The sequence below is a fragment of the Maniola jurtina genome, chromosome 12, assembly GCF_905333055.1.
Source record: "Maniola jurtina chromosome 12, ilManJurt1.1, whole genome shotgun sequence".
In the NCBI taxonomy this organism is placed as follows: domain Eukaryota; kingdom Metazoa; phylum Arthropoda; class Insecta; order Lepidoptera; family Nymphalidae; genus Maniola; species Maniola jurtina.
Window position 1 is genome coordinate 11,593,425 of NC_060040.1, and position 24,047 is coordinate 11,617,471.

At 36.9% G+C, this 24,047-nt stretch overlaps 2 protein-coding genes across 3 annotated transcripts; both read right to left on the reverse strand.

Annotated features, from left to right (window-relative positions):
* Positions 1 to 398: 398 nt before the first annotated feature.
* Positions 399 to 5,445, reverse strand: LOC123870028. Of its 2 annotated transcripts, none has more exons than XM_045913187.1 (5): positions 5,294 to 5,445; positions 4,143 to 4,193; positions 3,011 to 3,118; positions 1,501 to 1,731; positions 399 to 885 (listed from the first exon to the last, which is right to left on the reverse strand). In XM_045913187.1, the coding sequence occupies exons 1-5, from the start codon at positions 5,336 to 5,338 to the stop codon at positions 802 to 804; spliced, it is 519 nt and encodes a 172-aa protein (XP_045769143.1). In that variant the 5' UTR covers positions 5,339 to 5,445; the 3' UTR covers positions 399 to 801. The 2 variants fall into 2 exon arrangements, with proteins under 2 accessions (XP_045769143.1, XP_045769144.1); XM_045913188.1 differs by having other exon boundaries at positions 3,011 to 3,115; positions 5,294 to 5,440.
* A 5,872-nt stretch (positions 5,446 to 11,317) lies between these two features.
* LOC123870029 lies at positions 11,318 to 14,874 on the reverse strand. Its single transcript, XM_045913189.1, has 5 exons — positions 14,716 to 14,874; positions 13,249 to 13,299; positions 13,040 to 13,126; positions 12,383 to 12,616; positions 11,318 to 11,476 (listed from the first exon to the last, which is right to left on the reverse strand). Exons 1-5 carry the CDS (start codon positions 14,752 to 14,754, stop codon positions 11,447 to 11,449), a joined length of 441 nt encoding a protein of 146 aa, XP_045769145.1. The 5' UTR covers positions 14,755 to 14,874; the 3' UTR covers positions 11,318 to 11,446.
* Positions 14,875 to 24,047: the final 9,173 nt, after the last annotated feature.

The window sequence follows — 24,047 nt, forward strand, 5'->3', positions numbered from 1 at the left end:
GGCGTTTAGTTTGTATTTTGTTAAAATACAACGCCAATAATAATCGCTCTGAAATTAGAAATAAATTACCCCAAAATTTAAAAAACCCCCAACACAAAAACCTCTACAAGAAAACTAGAAAAGAGCTGATAACTTTCAAACGACTGAACCAATTTTCTTCGATTATTATTATAGCTAAGAACACTCGATCAAGCCACCTTTCAAACAAAAAAAAACTAACAATAACAAACATTAGAATCGGTTCATTCGTTTAGGACATACGATGCCACAGACAGATACACAGATACACACTTCAAACTTATAACACTCTTCTTTTTGGGTCGGGGGTTAATAAAAAATTTTGTTTGTAAAGGCATGCTATGTGCTAATAGCGTTTGATAGGTAAAAAAAAGAAGTAATGAAGTGTAGAAAATAGAATACTATAATTTTATTATTTACATAATATAACACTCGTATACGTTGCGTTGGTATCATCTTCATACCAGCTAGCCCGCACAGCGAATAAAAATCACGCGATTTTTTTTTCGCAATTCTGTAACACTGGCAATCATATTATGGATATGGATTGCCCGATAAAATTTCGCGCGGGGAGAAATCTGTGAATTGATACAAACACGCGCTAATTAAATTCGCGCGAATATTTTGTGCCGTATGGAGTTGTGTGGTGCTCGCCGCATTCGCATTGTGGGCACGTGAAATTCCGCACGCGGAAAATAAATCGCGCGAATATAATGATCGCGTGAGTAAAAATTACTGTGCGGACTAAGCCTTAAACTTTAATCGAATATGTAAGAGCACTTCTCATTTAGGAAAATAAGCCTTGCACTCGTCCATGTGGTCTTTAAGTTTCTTGCAGTTGTCGCTGTTCTCCCAGGTTGGACATTCCTGAAAAAATAAAATAAAAACCATGTTGTGAAGAAACTATATCTACTAGCCGGCGCTGCATTGAAACCAAAAGTAATTTTAGAAGTTTTTAAAAACCCGATTGCGGTTTGCACTGCTGTCTCAAGTCTGCCATCACTACTAATATTGTTTTTTTGTTGGTTCATACATACAGCTGTATAATTTATTTTTCAAAATAGTTATAGCCAGCGGCGCTCGGAAATAGGATTCTAATGAGAATTCATCTTAATCTGTTCAGGCATTTATAAGTTATGGTGGGAACATACATGAGCCCTGAAAACATTACATATTCCTTCTTTGGTTTTCGTACCCGAAGAATCCCAACGGGACCTTATTACTAAGCCTCCGCTGTCCGTCCATCCGTCTGTCTGTCAGCGGGCTGTATCTCAAGAACGGTAATAGATAGAGAGCTAAAATTTTCACCGAATGTGTAGTTTTATTGCCGCTTTAACATCTAATAATGAAAATTTCAAAGTGAGCCCCTATCAAAATTTAAAAAAAAAAGTGATATTTCCTTGCACGATTGTACAGTTCAACCTTCGTGCACGAGTCCGACTCGTCTTGACCAATGTTTGGGCAGTCGTGTAAAATACTTACATGGAAAGTCGTCAGCATGATGCAGAAGGCAAGCCTAGTAGGCTCGCAGATATGGGGTGGTCCAGGCAGATTACCAGACAAGCATTTTTCCTTGGATGTTTGCATTGCATCCTTAAATTCAGGATTGTCGCCAGCGAATTTGTTGAGGAGTCCAGCCACGGCCTCCGCATCGAAATTTTCATCATCCTTCATAAGGTTATACCTCTTCATCAGGCATATTTGTTTAGAACACTGAAATAATAGTTTTCTTTTATTAATTTTCTCCAATTGTGGCTACGACAGTCAATCTTAACGGAAACTAGCGACTACGCAAAAAAGTTGTAGGTACAGGGGTGTACAGAAATATAGCTGCACTCTACATTCTATAGGCTGTTGGGACGGAATCCAAGATATCTGGAGAGATATCGAAGACAGGATAGCTTTGCATGCTCCCCAAAGCACTGGGGTATAAAATACCAACTCCAGGCTGCAAATGCTACCTACTAAGAAACAGAAATAGTATGTAAGTACTTGGGTTTTGACTGAAAATCCAATTAGGTACATACTTTTTGGCTCGACCAGGAACCTAAAACGGAGACCTCATGATATTCAACCAAATAACTGGAGCAACGAGGCAATCAGTTCCTAAAATAGTCAGAGAATGTAGATATGAACATTTAGGGTGGTAGAATCACATAACGATTCAAAAGCATTTGTAAAAGTTTATTTGAATAAAAAATATTGAACAATGTTCACCTATTGTCACTAAATGATTCATTGATGCCATCAATTATTGCAATAATTAACTGACGCAATATAATTATAACTTTTCTTATTATTTATTAATTGACGCCATTGCGTCGACCATAACAATATATTATCGTAATAACGTTTCACAATACAACCATTGTAACTGAGGTTACGGAATTCCTGGTAACTGTTTTTCACACTTATTCGATTAGGTAGTGATTATCCTACCCATGTATAAAATGCGAAACTGTTTGTTTGTTGGTTTGTCTTTCAATCACGCGGCAATGGAGCAACAGAATTATTGATTGAGAGTGACATAGGCTACTTTTTATCCCGAAAAATCAAAGAGTTTCGAGGACGAAGTCGCGGGCACCAGCTAGTACATAAGCTAATACATAATTTTGTAGCTTGGGATCCTCCCTCTCTTAACACTACGCGAGGGTAAGTGTGAGAGTGAAGGCGTGGTCTCGCTTTGCGGGTTGCAAAGCTGAAAATGGCAATGGGCGGGGATAGATAGAACAGTGATAGAAATTGGGGTTCCAAGATGCTGGAATGGCAGGCTCGTCAGAAAACGCAGTATTGGCAGAAATGAGTCGCAGAGAGCCGTTGGGTTCAGGCGGCACAATACCGCGGTATGTGAATCTAGTATCTACAAGAGACTTATGTCCAGCGGTGGACTTCATTATGTCAACGACGTAGTAAAACTGCGTAAGCAAGGCTTTTTGGTGGGCAAAGGAGAGTGAGAGATCGGAAAAGTCGATACATTAAAAAAAAAACTTACATCTGGTGGTCCTCTATGTTCTTGTCTTGGGTTTTTAATACCACATTCCTTGAAGTCCTTTTCAGTGAACATAGGTGGTATTTTGCAGCAATCGCCAGGTTTGACCTGCTAACATTAACGATGTTAAAACGTGGTTCATATCGGCTGGTCTTGTCTTGTGGTGGTTCGAGTTTCGAGATGGGGTCCTTTCCACGTAGAGTTTGTAGAATCAGGAGTTATAAGAAGAGCACTGTTATTTGCAACACCAAACGCTCTGTTAGTACCTACTACGTACTAGACGGGTCATTCCAAATAAAAAATTTAAGAACTGCAATTCGTTTTTGCTTACAACTCTATATTATACCTAACCTTTACAACTTGATTCCCTGTAGCATACTAATTTTGACAACTTCATAAAACATGATTTTTGATTGAATAGGTACTAATTTAGTTCAATGGTGTCAGCGTATCAAAGGTGTTTGCGACCGACACACTGTCACCAGATAGAATGAGGAACCACTCGGTTTGATTCTGAATCGACGATCCGTCAAATACTAGGCTATGGGTGACGTGAAACAAAATAAAAAACCGGCCAAGTGCGAGTCAGACTCGACATTTTGCACGAAAAATCAAAAACTATTATTATACATAACAATTAAACAAATTCCGTTTTAGGATGTACAGGTAAAGCCCTTTCATATGATACCCCACTTGGTATAGTTATCTTATTTTGAAAATTGAAACACATTTTAATTTTTATTAAATGATGTCACCACAAATTCACGGTTTTCAGATTTATTCCTGTACTTGTACTGTAAGACCTACCTACCTACCAAATTTCATGATCAACGGGAAGTACCCTATAGGTTTCTTGAAAGACACGACGGACAGACAGACAGACAGACAGCAAAGTGATCCTATGAGGGTTCCGTTTTTCCTTTTGAGGTACAGAACCCTAAAAAATAGGCGATTCATAGGCTACCTAGCGTTAAATGTAGGATTTTGGAAACTGTTAAGACGAGGAAGGTTCGGATATTTTTAGTTTTGTCGTAGGTGGTTCTTACGCTAGATACTAGATAGCGCTGTAACGCAACCTAAGGCAAACAAATCTATGTCTAAGTGAAAATATTAACATTTTTAATACTTTACTTACCACTCCAGCTGGAGGTCTCCTGCAGTGCTCTGGTATTTGCGACGTTGCAGCCTGAAATAGAGTATGTATTTGAAAAGTAAGTTTCAGGCAAAATAGGGTGCAAACTGACTTATTTTAATAATAAAAACTAACAATGCAAAAAAAGGTGGTCCTAAAAAAATCGCGTTCTTCCATTTAGTAAATAGGTACTTAGACTTCTGATCATAGTTTCTTTGGGTTCAGTTTCAGGTCAGATCCATTTTCTGTAGGCATTAGTTAGGTATTTCATAGAAGTTTTTCCGGTCACACCACAAAAAACTTAAACAAGCGTTGAACGCCTGTTTATTTTAAACCTGACAGATGATTTCCTATTAACTGTCTCATCTCAATCCATCGCGACCCACTACTGACTACGGGTCTCCTTTCAGAACGAGAATGGTCTAGCTAGGCCATCCACCACGCTGGCCAACTGTGGTTTGGGAGACTTTTGAGAATAATATGGAGAACTCTCAGGCATGCCAGTTTCCTCACGATGTTTTCCTTCACCGTTAAAGCAAGGAATATGAAAACTGCTTTGCAAATAGATAGTAATGGCGAAAAATATTGCATTTAGTGCGTACTTATCTAACGGCCAATCCAACCCATTGTCAATTTGAAAGCGATGGTGCATTGATGGAGTTGATAATGTGAGAATTGTGCGTTTATAGTTAGTTTATTGGTCATGGCTATTGTGTTTGCGGGAAGCAGACAAGTTGCGGTTTTTCACATGTAGATATGGTTTGATATTCGATTAGTTTATTTAATCATAAAGTGAATTTTACAGTAACTAGAAAATAGCTGATAACTTTCAAACTGCTGAACTGATTTTTTTTGGATTATAGCTAAGAACACTTTCGATCAAGCCACCTTTCAAACAAAAAAAGGAAACTAAGTAAATTAAAATCGGTTCATTAGAGTAGGAGCTACGATGCCACAGACAGATACACACGTAAAACTTATAACAGCCCACTTTTTGGGTCGGGGGTTAAAAATATACTCGTATGAGCTTTGCTCAATTGAAGTTCCTTTGACAATACATTTGTTTTATAATTTTTAAAGTTGCAACTTGCAGATTATAATAATAATAAATAATCATTAAGTACCTTAATTTATAGTGACTTTATATAACTTACCTGAAAAATAGTGAAAAGTAATGAAATACTGAAAATCCCAAGCATCGTGAACAAATTATATGGAAACTGACTGAAAAACGATGGTTAAATGACGGCGTAACATGGTGGGCTTAGGTTTATATAGTCTGCAATCATTATTGGCCATTGTACTGACGGGAAACCACCAAGGTATGCGTGTGTTCGTGCAATAAGTAGCTATATTATAACCAATAAAATAAACTATTACGCTTATCATATTATAAATAACATGAAAATAAAGGTAAGAGTGATGGCCTATAGGTTAAAAGACGTCCGCCTCCTACTTGGGAGGTGCAGGGTTCGATCCTGGGCACGCCCCCCAACTTTTTAGACTTATGTGCGTTTTAAGCCGTTAAATAGGTATTACCTATACTATATTGGTAGGTATTGTACTTGCTTTAACGGTGAAGGAAATATCGTGGGGAAACCTGTGGAATAGAGTTAGATATTTGGTAGCATGGGGTGACGGCCAGTTCAAAGATATCCTAGTTTAGGGGCCAGGACTCCATGAAACTCAGGTACCCACTTAAATTTGATTAATAAATTTTCATTTCATCGAATAGAAAAAACTGGATGATGAAATAAATCTCTCTCTCTCCAGTCAGTCTCTAATGACTGAGAATAATGATCACCTCACAGGTGAGTCAAAATTTTGCGGTAAATAATGTCCTTCCATTGGGTCCTGTTTTTAACATCACAAAGTATTATAATCATAGTAACAGCCTCGTAAAGAGCGCACCAGTCTCCCTCAGTTGGACCACTTCACCAGATAGGAGATCTTCCTCGTTCGCCTTCCACGTTCCCAACCATGATAACTTTCTCCATAGGTACTTTCATTTCTACAGCGGGCTATCTGTTCAAAATAACTAAGGGCCCTTCCACAATACTTGCGGTGCGATATCGTATCGCAGGAACGACGTCGCACCTCTTGCGATTTCCTTGTAAATCCTTGAATCTTGAGTTTTGCAAAGCGACGTCGCATCGCAAGTGTTGTGAAAGGGCTCTAAAGACTAATTTAGTTTTTTTTAGTTATGGACTAGCGTTTGGCTGCAATCAGATCTGTTGGCAAGTGATGATGCAGAAGATGAAGCGCGTGCCTAAAGGGTGCCTATTAATATAATTAAAGAAATAGCAAACAATGCATCTGCGCTAAAGCAAGGCCCAGGCATAATAAGTATGTAATTGTCGGATGTCCTCAAGGCGTCATGCTTGTTGATTCAGTGTTAAGTTTAAACCTTGGTGTTATAAGACAACAATGGTACATTGCACTATTGGCTAATAACCGATTAATTATTATGTTTTATTTACGCAGCTCTTATTATTACAAATTTCTATTTCCTTTATAAACCTAATTTTATTAGCAATCTACACTACAGGCAAACTAGAAATCGTAATATCCTCGCGACTCCTGTGCTCCGCCTCAAGGGATAAAAGTAATCTATCAGCCCGGATAGCATGAGCAGGGAATAGGGATGCATGCGATCTTTGTAGGTAGGTACCAAGTAAATGATGCTTGCAACTTTCTCCTTATGGATTCAGATTTTTTTTTAAATCACGTACGAACGCTTTGATTTTCCGGGAATAAAAGTGTATTATGTCCTTCCCCGGGATGCAAACTGTCTATGTGCCAAAATTTCACCATAATGAGTTAAATGAATACAAGTGTAAATTAAAAATTTATAACACCCCCGACAAGTGAAGGTTGTACAATGTACAGAGAAAAGAGCTGATAACTTTCAAACGGCTGAACCGATTTTCTTGGATTATAACTAAGAACACTCTCGACCAAGCCACCTTTTATACAAAAAAAAAAAAACTAAATTAAAATCAGTTCATTACTTTAGGAGCTACGATGCCACTGACAGATACACAGATACACACGTCAAACTTATAACACCCCTCTTTTTGGGTCGGGGTGAAGAGGGCTTTCTCCGTCACTCGTTTCATACAATCGTAGTTCCAATTTCATTTGAATATTAAGCAACCAAAGTTCATGAAATTTTGCAGACATATTCTAAAAACTAATATCTATGTCTGTGGTTTTCCAGATTTCTGTTAAAATATTCGGTTTCAAAGTTATGCGGTCTTAAAAAATTTCATACAAATCTTTGAGCCTCTGTTATTTTAAAACTACATATTTTTAGAAAAATCTAAAACACCACAGACACAGATATTAGTTTCTAGAATACGTCTGTAAAAGGAGATCATTATTTTTGGGCCTTTTCTGAAAGTGCCGGCCAACGAAAAAAAATGGTACGGATCGTTAGAACTAGCCATTTGGAGTAATAGTTAATATGGCAGAAAAGTTGTAGGATTGCTCTGAACCAAGTTATACAAGGTCGAAGATTCGCCATTTTCATACATTTTATTGATTTCTAAAAGTGCTGGGAAACATAAAATAATGTTAGATATTGCTAGAACTAATGATTTGAAGCAATTGTCATTATGACCCGAAGGCTGTGGGGCCATTATATGTCGTGTTATACAAGTTATACAAAAAATTAATATACTTTGTATAATTAACTGTAACTGATTTTATGATTTTGTTACTGTTCTGATTGTTTTATACGAATTTGAATACACGTACTATTATTTTGACTCCCACGAAGTGCTGGATCACCTGCAATGTGGACAAAATTCGTTTATACATACCTGGATTGTATGCGGCCTTGTAATACTAGGTGATCTCATCCAGCCATCTCCCAAACTTCTGCCACCGGGATATCTCCGGTGAGCTCTGTGATGAATGCACCATTTGGTTATAAGTACTGTTCACCATAGTAACTACGGGCTTGCTTCAGTCGATAGCTGCCCAAAGCAACCTGCGTCGATTCTTCTGTGAATCTAGGAAAGTCATTGAACGGAGGATGTCGGCTTCCATAGCCTGGAAATGAGCTCTTCTTCTATTATAATTACATATTGTTTGTGATAACAAGTTCTGCTGAACTGTTTTGCGCATTGACCATTCTTGGATTTTGTCAAGGAAATCACGTCTGTAGTACACGTTATTGTCTATCAGAACATGATAGCTGTTTAGCGATGTTACCGCGATCCTGAAATAATCGATGACGTTACTTAATGCCCGGTCATTCTGATCAATCCTGAGCAAACGAAAATCTCTTTTAAAGCAATTGTTCATCACTTCCACCATCCAGCGGCAAATGGTAACAAGCTTAGATTTATTGGTTTGGTCAGTAATTAGCTGGGTTTCATATAAATGTTTTGTTTCTAGCATTTGTGTCACATGACCACATGCCTCAAGAAAGAAAGGCTATCTATAAAGGGCATGTACAGACAGATGCAGGCATGTACATATATCTTCAGAAAAGCACTAATTACTTTTTTCAGTGAAAATCATACCCTAACCACAAGTTCTGAAACCACTAAAAGGCTTTATATTTGTTGCGATGGAACAATAATCTACACGCTGCAGCAACTTACAATGCCTAGATTTTAAATGATACCTTAAATGATATAGAAGATTTTTACTGGATTTTTATCTTAGTCCATGGTTTTAGAGATACCATAAACAATCTTGAGTATACCTTTCTTTCTTGAGGTGTGCGGTTATGTGGCACAAATGCCAGTAACAAAACATCAGTAAAAACCCAGCTAACTACTGACGAAGCCAATAAATCTAGACTTTTTACCAATTGCTGCTGGATAATGTAAATGATTAACGACCGCTTTGGAAGAGATTTTTGTTTACTCAGGGTTATTCAGGATTTGTAACCGGACATTAAGTAACATGATCGATTATTTCAGGATTTTGTCAGCATTGCTGAACGGCTATCATGTTCTGATAGACAACAACGTGCATGCACTTGATTTTCTTGACGTAATCCATGAACGGCCAGTGAGCAAAACAGTTCAGCAGAACTTGTTATCACAAACAATATGTAATTATAATAGAAGAAGAGCTCATTTCCAGGCTATGGAAGCCGACATTCTCCGTTCAATGACTTTCCTAGATTCACAGAAGAATCGACGCAGGTTGCTTTGGGCAGCTATCGACTGAAGCAAGCCCGTAGTTACTATGGTGAACAGTACTTATAACCAAATGGTGTATTCATCACAGAGCTCGCCGGAGATATCCCAGTGACAGAAGTTTGGGAGATGGCTGGATATCACCTAGTATTACAAGGCCGCATACAATCCAGGTATGTATAAACGAATTTTGTCCACATTGCAGCTGATCCAGCACTTCGTGGGAGTCAAAATAATTGTACGTGTATTCAAATTCGTATAAAACAATCAGAACAGTAACAAAATCATAAAATCGGTTACAATTAATTATACAAAGTATATTAATTTTTTGTATAACTTGTATAACACGACATATAATGGCCCCACAGCCTTCGGGTCATAATGACAATTGCTTCAAATCATTAGTTCTAGCAATATCTAACATTATTTTATGTTTCCCAGCACTTTTAGAAATCAATAAAATGTATGAAAATGACGAATCTTCGACCTTGTATAACTTGGTTCAGAGCAATCCTACAACTTTTCTGCCATATCAACTATTACTCCAAATGGCTAGTTCTAACGATCCGTACCATTTTTTTTCGTTGGCCGGCACTTTCAGAAAAGGCCCAAAAATGTATGGAGCTAGAATGATCTCCTTTCATGGACTTTGGTTGCTTAATATTCAAATGAAATTGGAACTACGATTGTATGAAACGAGTGACGGAGAGAGCCCTGTTTATAAGCCGTCAAAACTAGCAGACAGACGTTTCCATTTATAATATTGCTATGGATAGTCAAATTCGATTAATCGAATGGGCCGTGAAAAACTAGCACATAGACAGACGAAGAGATAGACATACTTTTGCATTTATAATATTATTATAATGTTTTCCAAACAAACATAAAAAATATAAATGTAGGTTGTACCGAGTACAACTAGTGGTTATATAAAGAAAGTAGGACATTGTTTGTGATAAGGAATACTTTATTAATGCAGATATCAGTATACTGGCGGATGTCCTTACGAGCAATCGATTCGTGATGCATTGGTAGAGCCTTGGATACAACAGTCAATGGTAGATGGAACAATGAATGTAGGTATTGATACTGGTATATCATTGTTGTAATCTATTGCCGATTTATTTGTACTAGGGCTGTCGTGGTTACAAATTAACATCAGATTTAGTTAGTAAGGTTGTTTTGTTAAAAATACCATGATACCAATTTTACGAAATATGACTGTTGTTAAGTATCTAATTTAACGACCGATTAAAAATAAACTGAATAGTAACCAAGTGTCATCATAAATAAACACCAGCAGCACCGAACAATATAATAGTCAGCAGCTCAATTGCGGTAGAATGACAGCTACAATGCCACAATCGCAATCGTTGATGCTCGCTCACTATTGCATAAGGAATAGCATTTTAGCCAATAACAACAATTGCGATTGTAATAATGATTGATGCAGGTTTTACGGAATCGTGCTAGAGTTGCTCGATTGCGGTAAAATTACAGCTACGTCACGATCGCAATCACCTCTGATTGGCGGACACTCGCGGCTCACTATTGGCTACAATGCAGATTAAAAAAAACCGGCAAAGTGCGACTCAGACTCGCGCACTGAGGGCTCCGTACTCGGGTATTTTTCCATTTTGCACGATAAATTAAAAACTATCATACATAAAAATAAATAAAAATCTGTTTTAGCATGTACCAGTAAAGCCCTTTCATATGATACCCCACTTGGTATAGTTATCTTAGGTACTTTGAAAATTGAAACACATTTTAATTTTTTTTTAATGATGTAATCACAAATTCACGGTTTTCAGATTTATTCCTGTATCTGTGCTATAAGACTTACCTACTTGCCAAATTTCATGATTCTAGGACAACGGGAAGTACCCTATAGGTTTCTAGACAGACAGACAGACAGGCAACAAAGTGATCCTATAAGAGTTCCGTTTTTCCTTTTGAGGTACGAAACCCTAAAAATACCTTTTAAGTGAGTATTAATACTAAAAATAAAATATAATACCAGAAATATAGAAATTTTTTATATACATATAAAATTATTGTTACATCTTTATTCTCTTTTTATTTTACATTATTTCAAAATAAATAGTTTCAATAGAGTAGGTAGGTAGGTACAAAACAGTGTTGTGTTCAGCATTTCCACGAGTCTTTAGGGCATTTCTGAAAAAAAAAGAAAACCATGTTTTATAAATAATTCAAAAATAGTTATCTATAGCTTAATTTAATAGAAATAGACACCTAATTGCAGATTACCAAAACATGCAATACCTATTTAAAAATTCTTCTTCATATTATTTGTTTTGAAACATTTTATTGGTAGGCGCCTAGAGGAAGAAGCCATTATGAAGCGATACCTAATGATTTTGCATTTCTGTATATCTATGTATAATTATATCTATCTAAGCTGTAAAAATAAGCTGTGATAGCCTAGTGGTTAGGACGACCGCCTCATAATCGGAGATCGGGGGTTTGATCGCGAGCACACACATCTTACTATTCGCAGTAAATATGCATTTTAAGTAATTAAATAGCTTTAACGGTGAAGGAAAATATCATGAGGAAACCTGCATGCCTGAGAGTTCTCAAAGGTTGTGAAGTCTGCTAACCCGCACTTGGCCAGCGTGGTAGACTAGGGCCAGAATTATTTTCACTCTGAGTCCTGAGAGGAGATCCGTGCTCTGTAATGAGCTGGTGATCGGTTGATCACGATGATAGTTAATTTTTTTTCTTTAATGAGTTAGAGAATAAACAAGTGTAAATTAAAAATTTATAACACCCCCGACAAGTGAAGGTTACAGTAACTAGAAAAGAGCTGATAACTTTCAAACGGCTGAACCGATTTTCTTGGATTATTACTAAGAACACTCTCGATCAAACCACCTTTCAAAGAAAAAAAACTAAATTAAAATCGGTTCATTAGTTTAAGAGCTACGATGCCACAGACAGATACACAGATACGTACACGTCAAACTTATAACACCTTTTTTTGGGTCGGGGGTTAAAAATTAGGGTTAGCCCTAAAAGGCTATTTCTGTGGCTAAAACCAACTATTTCAACGCCTCACACCTTTAACATAGCAATTCCCGTGCAAGTAAACACGTCGTACGCCCTGCAAGGATAGTCCAAGTACTGCCTCAGGTCTCTGTCCACACAGTCCTTGATGGCCTTCTCTATGGCGTCCGACCACTCCTTGTGGCCCTCCAGCCATTTCCTCAAATGAGCTCGGTAAGCCTCTTTGTTCAGAGATTGCTTATCTGTCAGGAACCCGGATTTTTCAAACACGCATTGAACGTCGTTGCACTGTGGACAGATTTTTATTTTGACCAATGATCTCTATGTAAGTACAATACCCTTTTTTTCGGAACGGCGTAATTCCGAAAAAAATGGTTGTATGAAAATATCAGAACAAGTTTATTATTAATGTTTGTAGTAAGGAATTTCATATAATTTTGCTATTAACTCCAAAACGCACAACTATTCAAAAATAATGTAGTTTATAAAGTTAATTTTATAGGTAGATAAAAGAGCACTTAATTATATAATTCAATATACTTATGAAATACAAGGTATACAATCTATGAGGCCAAAATAAGTTATTGATTAAGTTAAATGCAGATGTATTTTATACCTTTCATTGTTTAAAAAAATACCAATCACTGCCAAAAAATACCAGTTAAAATACCAGTGCTTTAAGGTTCAGGTATTAAATTTAGTTATACTCACCGGCCCTGGTAGTTTAGGATTCGAACATTCGCTCAGAGGCTTCGGATCACCAAGTTCCGGAATATCGCAGCATGCTGATATTGGTTTCTGTAAAAAGAAGTCATTTGAGTAGGTAAGTATAATTTGTAAGTATTAGTTAAGTTAGCACCCAGTTACTATTGAGTTATTTTTTTTGGGACAACACCCTATTTTAAGTTAAAAATACTTACCAAAGTTGCTCCTCTGCTTCCTTCTTGAGTCAAAAAGTCTGCATCCACTCTCTGAAAAACAAACCGGTAAATTTTTAATTTTTAACACCTTATGCCACAACATTCTTTAACAAAGTAAGAAGATAGCTCAGTCATTGGGATATTGCCAAAAATATTACAATTTACCAGTTACCAGACTGAATATAAGAGGTTGATTGTTATAATTTGTTTGTTAGTACATTTATGATAAACTAGCCGATGCCCGCGACTTCGCCCGCGCAGATTTAGGTTTTTCGAAATCCCGTGGGAACTCTTTGATTTTCCGGGATAAAAAGTAGCCTATGTGCTAATCCAGGATATAATCTATCTCCATTCCGAATTTCAGCCAAATCCGTCCAGTAGTTTTTGCGTGAAGGAGTAACAAACATACACACACACACACACACACACACACACACACACACACACACACACACACACACATACAAACTTTCGCCTTTATAATATTAGTGTGATAGTGTGATAACCACAAAAAGAGAAACCTTACATGTACTGCTCAGTAGAAAACCTTATTACTTATTTAGACTAGCGTTTGCAATCAAACCAGTAATTGGCAAATGAAGATGCAGCCTAAGCTAAAGCGCACTTACCTAGAACATGCTTACGAGTATAGCTCTTGATTTTAAAGAGGTCAGTGAGCCAGTGAAATAAGTTACTTAGCAAACTTTAGGTCTTTTATTGTGAAAACAATTTTGACATAGTCGATGAAATGATTCTTACGTGAAACTGAGTCAATTGGCATTAAAAAAAATTAGTCAATTTCATCGATTTTTATGGTCAACTCACGTTTGACCTAAAAATTTACAATGCCAAAATTGTTTCCACAACAAGTGTAAATTAAAAATTTTCAACACCCCCGACCAGTGAAGGTTACAGTAACTAGAAAAGAGCTGATAACTTTCAAATGGCTGAACCGATTTTCTTGGACTATTCCGCGCCTACGATCCAAAGTATCTGAGTTTTCCAAAACATCATTTTCAAATAAATAATTATGCATCTAGGCAACGTCCATCTTGACAGCTTGACATTTGTCAATTGACACTTGAATATTATGAACCTAAGGTTTATCTAACCTTCTTTTCTACAAGAAAACTAGAAAAAAGCTGATAACTTTTAAACGGCTGAACCAATTTTTTTGGATTAGGTATAGCTAAGAACACTCTCGATCAAGCCACCTTTCAAACAAAAAAAAACTAAATTAAAATTGGTTCATTCGTTTAGGCGCTACGATGCCACAGACAGATACACAGATACACAGACACACAGATACACAGATACACACGTCCAAATTATAACACCCCTCTTTTTGGGTCGGGGGTTAAAAAAGACATAAAGCGTCCTGTGACAGTTTCCCTGTGTCGCCTATGGTTTAGAATTTCCTAATACTGTCCCAGTTAAAAAAACGCACTGTGTACAAATCTTACTTACCAAAACAAATAAAATTCCAATTACGAGTATCCGAAACATTCTGCACGGCTGTCCTGTTCCAACAAACGAAAGCGGCGCAGGGAACTTCGCCAATAAACAGAAAAGACCAAGACTTCTCAATTATATATGTACATGATATATGTTTATTTATAACTATCATCTTTCACTGGCTCTGCCCGTGTAATATTTCAAGTAAGAAACGTGACACCGAAACCAATTAAACATTCAGGCGTATGTCGGCGGGCGCCGGCGCAGACGGAGTCCATACTTGTATAAATTCAATAACTTGAAAATATCACAAACTTGACATTGGCTAATCAGAGTAAAGCCAGATTTAAAGAAAAGAAAAAAAATTAAACATTCAATAGATTTCGTGAAACTAAAATGCTTTGTTCAATAATTCATACCTGTGTTTCCATACTAATCCATGCTAATGTTATAAATGCGAAAGTGTGCTGTTTGATAACTTTTCACCCACCCCGTTTAACCAATTTTGACGTTTGGTACAGAGGTACCTACCTACTCGTAGCTTGCACCTTGAATCTTAGACTAATTTTTAACCCGGAAAATCAAAAATTTCCTACAGGATTTAAAAAACAGGATTTAATGAAAGCTAGCTAAACCATTTATAATACCATCAAACAAAGGTTTTTGTAGATTAGGAGAAATCCTATATTTACAAAAATTTAAAAGTATTAATACTATTTTTTCCAATATACAATGAATATGTATGAGTACATACGACCATATAATTATTTTATATATTAGTAAGTTTTGAGAGTAAATAAATGTTTATCAAACACGTTATCTCGAGTCAGAGGTTGCAGAAATTGTACGACATTCAACAATACCGCGATTATTGCACTTGAAGGAATTATTTTTATTATTATGTCTATATATAACGAAGATAGCAATAAGTACATATATATTTATATATATCATGTTATTTATACACAGAGACGAAATCAAACGCAGAGAAATACAGCGAAATTGAAATATCTAAGAGAATACTTGGAAGCTGTTCGCATTGGAAGTGTTTATCTTTAAAATTTTGAGGAAAATTATATTATGTATACTTATAATAATAATTAATTATTAAATCAATTAAAACAAAATGACGCATTACAACTGGTAAATAGTTATTTATTGTGTACTTATAGAATAAAATCGCTGCATCATACTTGTATTTAATGAACTAAAACTTGAAAAATATAGAAAATATAGAGAAAACTGTGAGGTTGGTCAAGCAGCATTGCATCCACGTAAGAAAATTGATGCAAGAGATTTTTCACACGCCACTACCTTTAATATACTATTACTCTACGATACGATAAATTTTCTTTATTTTTCATGTATTTTGTGTTAATGTGTTTATTAATAAAGATGGGATATATTTTTTATAAAATCGATTATATATTGGAAATTATTTCTTACAAACAGATGAGGACTTATGATATCTTGGAATACACAAACCTATTCATAAAAAATGTTATCATCTATTTCAAACGTAGAAAAAATGTCGTAGAGTCATACGGACTAAGTCCAAACCCTGAAACATATCTTTGCAGGATAAAGTTAAACAGCAAGAATAATATCCCACTCGATATAATAGCAAAAAAAAATTGTTGACCCCCACTTTTCTGGATGTAACATCCATTACGTCGATTTTTTTTTGTATAAAATGTAGCCTATGTCAGCCGGACCATAACAACGAATCGATTAACTCCTTCGTTCATCAAAATCGTCTCAGTAGGCACTGCAGTGGAACACACATAAATACAAACCTGTATATTATATACATAGACTGCTAAAAATCATAGCCCTTCCTTTTTGCTTTGCCGTAGTCGGGTAATAAATAGGTAGGTACTAGGTAGCTATTAGCTACCAAACAGCGTGAAATTCATTTCATACAGTTTTGTTTAATTGGATAGTGGTTTTAAATACTTGCACGAATTTCTACAAATCACAAGTAGCTGCCGTAAAATCAGTGCTTTAACAGGGCTCTCTCCGTCACTCGTTTCCACTCGTTTCATACAATCGTAGTTCCAATTTAATTTGAAAAATGAAAAAACCAAAGTCCATGAAATTTATCAGACATATTATTCTAGAAACTAATATCTGTGTCTGTGGTGTTTTAGATTTTTCTAAAAATATGTAGTTTTAAAATTACAGGGGCTCCAAGATTTGTATGAAAATTTTAAGACCGCGTAACTTTGAAACCGAATATTTTAACAGAAATCTGGAAAACCACAGATAGATATTAGTTTCTAGAATATGTCTGCAAAATTTCATGGACTTTGGTTGCCTAATATTCAAATGAAATTGGAACTACGATTGTATGAAATGGTATGAAACGAGTGACGGAGAGAGCCCTCTTAATACTTTCCACTCACGTTAAAAGTTCATTGGTTAGAATCCGATATCTGTCTGCGCTCTTACAATATCCATTTACGTCCATTGTACTTTCAATTGTAAAAGAAAGAGATTTCGGTTTCCACAATGTAATTTTTCCCTAGTTTTTGTAAATACATAGTGCATATTGTTAGGTATATTGTAAGGATTGCATATTAATCGAGACGCACGGAGTTAGTCAGGTCAATTTCCGGCTTAGCGCATGTAGTATTTCTTCACTTCTTTAAATCATAAAGTATTAGGTAGGTACCTACTGTTTTTCATTTCAATATGAATTCTTTTTATTTATTATTAGTGCTGGTAACAGCCTAGTGGTAAAAAGTTAAGACGTCGGTCTACTATTCGAAGAGGTCTAGGCTCTAACTTTTTGAGTTATGTGCGTTTTATGTGAATCACTTGCTTGAACGCGAAAGAAAACATGGTAAGGAAACCACATCAAAGGTGTGTAAAGTCTACCAATCTTCACTCAAGCAGCGTGGTAAACTATGACCTTCTCATTCTAAGAGGAGAAAGGTGCTCCGTAGTGGGCCGACAATGGTTTGAAATGATTTTAAGAAATGACGGTCAATGCCATATCTACTAAAGAAACGAGACAATACAGTATTCAGTGACCATTCAAGCCTCAATAAGCGTGTAGATTTTAACTTTGAGTTCAAGTTAACCTAACTTGGGACTCTACACAGGATAAGACTAAGGAATTTCCCATTTTTAAGCTAAAGTAGATTTTCCAATATTTACATGAGTATAAATCATGTATGAAGCGACGATGTTATCGCCTTATCTCAAGCGAAAACAAAAGGTGAAGTGCATCCTCTCTCACAATGTACTGTGTTAACATTTCGCGTGAGTTTTCCTTTCATACTTTGTACAAAGCTCTTAGCACTGTGAAAGAAAAATAAAGGACCTACATTCGATAGCTTTGAACCTAGATGAAGTTATTTTAAGCCTTTAAGCCTATATTATGTACCTAGCTGTATATTCTATGTAAGTAGATACTTACATTTTGTAATTTTAAAACCTAACCTACCCCTTCATACAATTAGATAGATAATGTAAATCAGTGAACACTTAGGTAATATAGGCGTATGTACTAACTAAGATAAGTAGCTAAGAAACAATGAAGAATTAAAACACTTTTAAGTATATCACAAATAGCCGCCTCGATTTATCATATAAAATAAGTATATGTTAAAATGATCGCTTGTGCGCACATTCATACCTATTATGATGTATCGAAATAGCCGTTATTTGGCCACCAGTGACCAGTCATTTAACCGCTCGTCTAGCCTAAACGATTTTACGCTATTGGTTCAACTCCACTATCGGAATTCGGAAAAACAAATAATTCGTGATATCACGAATATCCTGACAGTACAGCCGGGACGCCCAGTTTTCTTACTCTTATGCAATTTTTTCACCCATACAATCTGGTTCATAAAAAGCCGCTCAATTTTGAATGATTACATAAAAAATATAATAAAATCTCGTTTTATAGTCAATAATGTGTTTTTATTGCACGCAAACGGGTGTAATCTGTCCGTATGCGTCACTCGCCCCGCTTCTTTCCCCGGGGGTGAAAGTTTACGGGGCATAAAGAGTAAGTCCCAATATAAGTGATCACTTCCACACATCTTACGTAGGGGGCATAAAAACTAGAATGGCTATGAATAAGACCACGACTTGTGGGCTGAATGACATAGGTACCTATTCCACCTATTAGATAAGTTTATTTCAGTATCTAGAAAATCTAGGTGATCAATGGAAAGGGGTTACGACTCTCAGCAATCCATATCCATATTAATATTATAAATGCGAAAGTGTGTCTGTCTGTCTGCTACCTTTTCAAGGCCCAACAGTTTAACCGATTCTAAAGAAATTTGGTACAGATTAGCTTATATCCCGGGGACGGAAATAGGCTACTTTTTATCCCGGAAATCAAAGAATTCCCACGGGATTCCCAAAAACCCATCCGCTTTACCGATTTGTATGAGGTACCTACCGAGGTAGCTTGCGTCCCTGTAATTGGCAAAGGCAACTTTTGATCCCGGAAAATCAAACAGTTCCCACGGGATCTTTAAAAACTTAAATCCACGCGGACGAAGTCGCCGGCATCCTCTAGTTAGATATATAATGCAGAAAGGGAAAATAGTAGGCTTTTTAGTTCAAAACTCGGTTCCTTGAAATATGTAGACAATTAATATTTTAAATTGGTTTTCCCCGAATCACATTAATAGATGCCACTTTACAAACGCAAAGTGTACCAATTCCGAAAGCTGAGTTATTACTATTATTATGTGCCTACATTAATCTTTCTAAAATAATGTAAAAACAATAGAAATGGGACCTGTAGAATTTCTTACAATATACCTATGGAATTTCTTAGTTCTTTCATCAATGATAAATTTTTATGGTCTAACCCTTCTCATTCTGAGAGCAGACCCGTACTCAGTAGTGGGGCGGAAATGGGTTGATCATGATGATAATTAGTATAGAATTGTTTTAGTTCTGTTACCAATCACTTTACTGTTGAGTTAACCTGTAAGAACAGTTTTACGATGAAGTGAGTATACATCGAATAGATCGGTAGTAATAAGTTGTAGAATAATTTATATATTTGTATTTTGTAGGCCGTTGGCTTCCTTTTAAATAAATAAATAAAAGTAATAAAAAAGCCTAGCCCTAAAAAATAATAATAATAAAAAAGCCCTAGGTTCACGCGGTCTAACTATTGCTGTTCTTTTAAGGCATTTAAATATCAATTTAATCTTATCCACTTAGTTTATTAACGAGCGAAGATGTAAATCGTACAGCGTCGAACAAATCACTTAGATCTGCTAAAGGGGTGAGATAAACGCTAATAAAACTGTAATGGAGCTGGCCACAATGTTTAGGATAATAAACCCACGGCCGTAAACTGTACTTAGAATGTTTCCCTATCTACAATTTTGTTGGGCCTGAATTTTATTTGCGTGAATTAAATTTACGCTTAAATATACAAAATTTAATACCGTGCTACAGTTTTTTTACTAAAAACATAATAAAAAAACACGATCTTTATTTTATCAAACTATAAGATAAATGTTTAGAAATCATTAATAGATAAATTGATTTGTGGTTTAGGCAAAAGAAATACATATTCTGTGAAAATTTCAACTCTCTACCTATTACGGTTCACGAGATACAGTCCGCTGACAGACAGACGGACGGACGAATAGTGGAGGCTTCATTGGTACCCTTTGGACCCTTCGAATCCTAGAAACAGAAACAAATGCAGGCTCAACTACACGCCAAACGCATTATTACCCTCTCCGTTTTGTCGTAGGTGAATGTAAATTGAAAGTTAAAAATTAATTTCTCAAGCGTGGGAACTTTTGATTTTCCGGAATAAAAGTATCCTACGTCCGTCTCAAGGATATAAGCTATCTCTATACCAAATTCCAAAAGAGCAAAAAAGTGTTAAGTTCCATGCGATTCTACGCAGCTAGGTCCGCGAAACTGCATTTTACATTTTTTTGAAATCAGGTTAGAACCAAAAAATATGTCACAGCTGTGTCTGTCTATGTACTTCATTTCACGATCCAATTTCATCGATAGTATAATAATATCAAACACTTCAGTATTAGCAAAGAACCTGACGAGAAGAAATTATGATTAGTTCGATACGTGACAAATAGTGGCGCCTAGACATTTTTGTAGGTGAATGCGAGGACATCATTGCAGTTATTTACGGAATGTAACTTTTATCTCGGTCAAGCTAAGTTTGCACCTCGCTGGAATGCAGCGCCTCTCCCACTTCCCCGCTCACCTCCCCGCGGTCGCCTTTCGCGTTAGTAATTACAACGTAAAAATTGTGGTATGGGTCGCGTACCATACCGAAACGTCAGTGTGACGTAATCAACGCGAGGTGCAAACTTAGTTTGACCGAGTAATATTTGATTTTTTGGTAAAATAGGTACCTCTTGTGACACGGGCATCTCTTGCACTTTCGGCGAGTCTCACGTCCGAATGTGATAAATAAAATCGGTCAAGTGGTATCGTGGTAATCGAGGTGGTAGTTTAGTCAGTTTTTTTTAAATATTTAGTGTTTTCGCAAAATGTATTATACTCAATTTTCATGTTGCGTACAACCCAGATACTCGTAGGAAGATACCTTCGACGAACTTGCCTTAAGTAATTAAAACAGATTCAAAACTCCGACTTTGAAATCCAAAAATTCGATCGAGTTTACTTAACATAACTGAGAAGATTCATTCATCATCATTCATGACCAACCCTTTGCCGGCCCACTACTGAGTATTGGTCTCCTCTCAGAATGAGAAAGGTTTAGGCCATAGTCTGCCACGCTCGCGCTGGCCCAATTCGGATGGGCAGACTTCACACACTTTTGACATGATTGTACATGGAGATGGGATTGTACATGGAGAACTCTCAGGCATGCAGAAAACAAATGATAATTAATTGCTTAAAACGCACATAACTGAAAAGTTAGTGGCGCTTGCCCGGGATCGAACCCCCGACCTCTGATTAGAAGGCGGACGTTCTATCCACTAGGCTACTGGGAAGATTAATATTACCCAATGATCAGAAAGTTAGAATAATGTGACCCTGAATCTGAAATAGGCAAGGTCATAGATAGTCGGTTTCCTTCCTGATTACCGAATACGTCAAAGGACATGTGACCTAAATGGCCACAGACACCCGACACCCGATGGGCGCCCACGTATCTGCTACATCTTGCGCCAATCATATTTCCTATTGTTTGCCTTTGCCGCGCCAACACCATTGTGTCTCGAATGAAAGTCTTTGGATAATGTTTGATATGACGCTTTTTATGAGAAAACTGTTATTAAATTTACTTTATTACTAATATGCATGACGTATTTAGGCGGTGGATACCTACTGGCAGTGGCGTGCATAGAATCCTAAGTCAGGGTAGGCAATAGTTCCTCTTTTATGTCTCTATAGCCTGCACGCCACCTGTAATATTGAAAAATGAGCATTGTGCTATTTCACCTACCTAGGGTAAACAGTGATTTTATGCTTCTATGATCTACACGCCACTAGTTATATTAAAAAAAAAATTATTGCGCTAGTTCAATATTAGACTAAGCAGCGCTTTTATGCTTCTATGATCTGCACGCCACTGCCTACTAGTAGTGACTGACGCAGACTAATGTTTTATTCGTGGGTCTTCTTCTTCTACTTTGTTAGCCCTTATTAATCCATTGTTGGACAATAGGCCTCCTGACGTGCACGCCATTCTTCTCAGTGTTGGGTGAGCCTCCTCCAACTTTTTTTCGCACGCTTGACCAACGGGATTGTTGTCTGCCAACGTTTCACCTTCCGATACTCCATTCCAGTAGCAAACGAGTCCATCGGTCATCAGTTCTACAGACATGCCCTGCCCATCTCCATTTCGACCTGAACATTTTCATAACAATATCAATATCGGAGGTAATCTTTTATTCGTGGGTACCCTAGAATAAACAAAACTAATAGGGGTGGCTCTATCAAAATCAATGGTGGGTACAGATTATTTATTCGATGGGTAATTTATTTTTACCTAACACATGTGAACGTCAAAATCTTTAGTAACAACTTAGCATCACGTACTGAACCTAAAAAAAAGTGTTTGGGCACAGGTTGCATTTAGGCATGCATATAAGGTATTTCTCGTCCTCCTCCATCGGCAAAGTCAGTCCGTAACTTGACTCATGAGCATGATCAACCCATCGCCAGCTCACTACGGAGCACGGCACTCCTCTCATAATGAGCTGAGTTTTGGCCATACCCATCTGCACATAGAAATCCGCACTTGGCCGCTCTGGCGAAATGCGGATTGGCAGAATTCATACACCTTTGAGAACATTATGGAGAACTCCTAGGAATACAGGTTTCCTCACGATGTTTTCCTTCCCCGTTATAGCAAGTGACATTTAATTACTCAAAACGCACATAACTCTGAAAAGTTAGAGGTGCGTGCCTTGGATCGAACCCCCGACCACCGATTAGGATGTCTTAACCACTGGGCTATCACAGCTTTTATTAATTAATTATTTTCGTTTAATTACGTATCTTATTTTTAGTACAAAAATGAATAAAAATAAAAAATATTAACATATTATTTTCCAAACGTTAGGGTAAGCAGTGCCTGTTCGCATCTATGAAGTGCACGCAACTGCCCTTAGGTGCAATTTGTAATCAGACGACAATTAACCCCTTAAAGACCATTAGTGGGTAAAGTTGAAAGAAAATTTTCACAATCCTGGTCACGTATTTCCTTGAGTAGCTCTTCAAAAAGAATTTAAATTTTTCTTAACTTTTCTCAATACTTACTTACTTAGTACTTAAATAGTAGGAAGTGGTAGTCTCTTCCATGATATCGTACGAAAAAGAATAGTTTTGTAATGTCTACCTAGTTTTAGGATTCCGTAACCAAAGGGTAAAAACGAAGCCCTGTTAATGTCACGCTGTTTGTTGTCTGTCTGTCTGCATGTCTCGGGTCTCTAGAAGAACGAGTTACAATTCTGATATTTTGATATTTGATGTAAATGTGACCCAAAATTGAATATTTAATAAAATTATTCGACGACCTTCCTGGGGCAGTGGTCTTATTAGTAGGAGGACCCGGGTTCAATTCGCGGCAGGGATTTGGAAATTTATAATTTCTGAATCTCTGGTCTGGTCTGGTGGGAGGCTTTGGCCGTAGCTAGTTACCACCCTAACGGCAAAGCCGTGCCGCTAAGCGATTTAGCGTTCCGATACGATGCCGTGTATAAACCAAGGGGTAACCTAACCTCTCAGGCTAGGTTCACTTACTAGCACTTACTGCATCACCACTTACTAGCAGGTGAGACTGCAGTCAACGACTAACTTGTATCTGAATAACAAAAAAAACTAGAGGGGCTCTTATACATGGT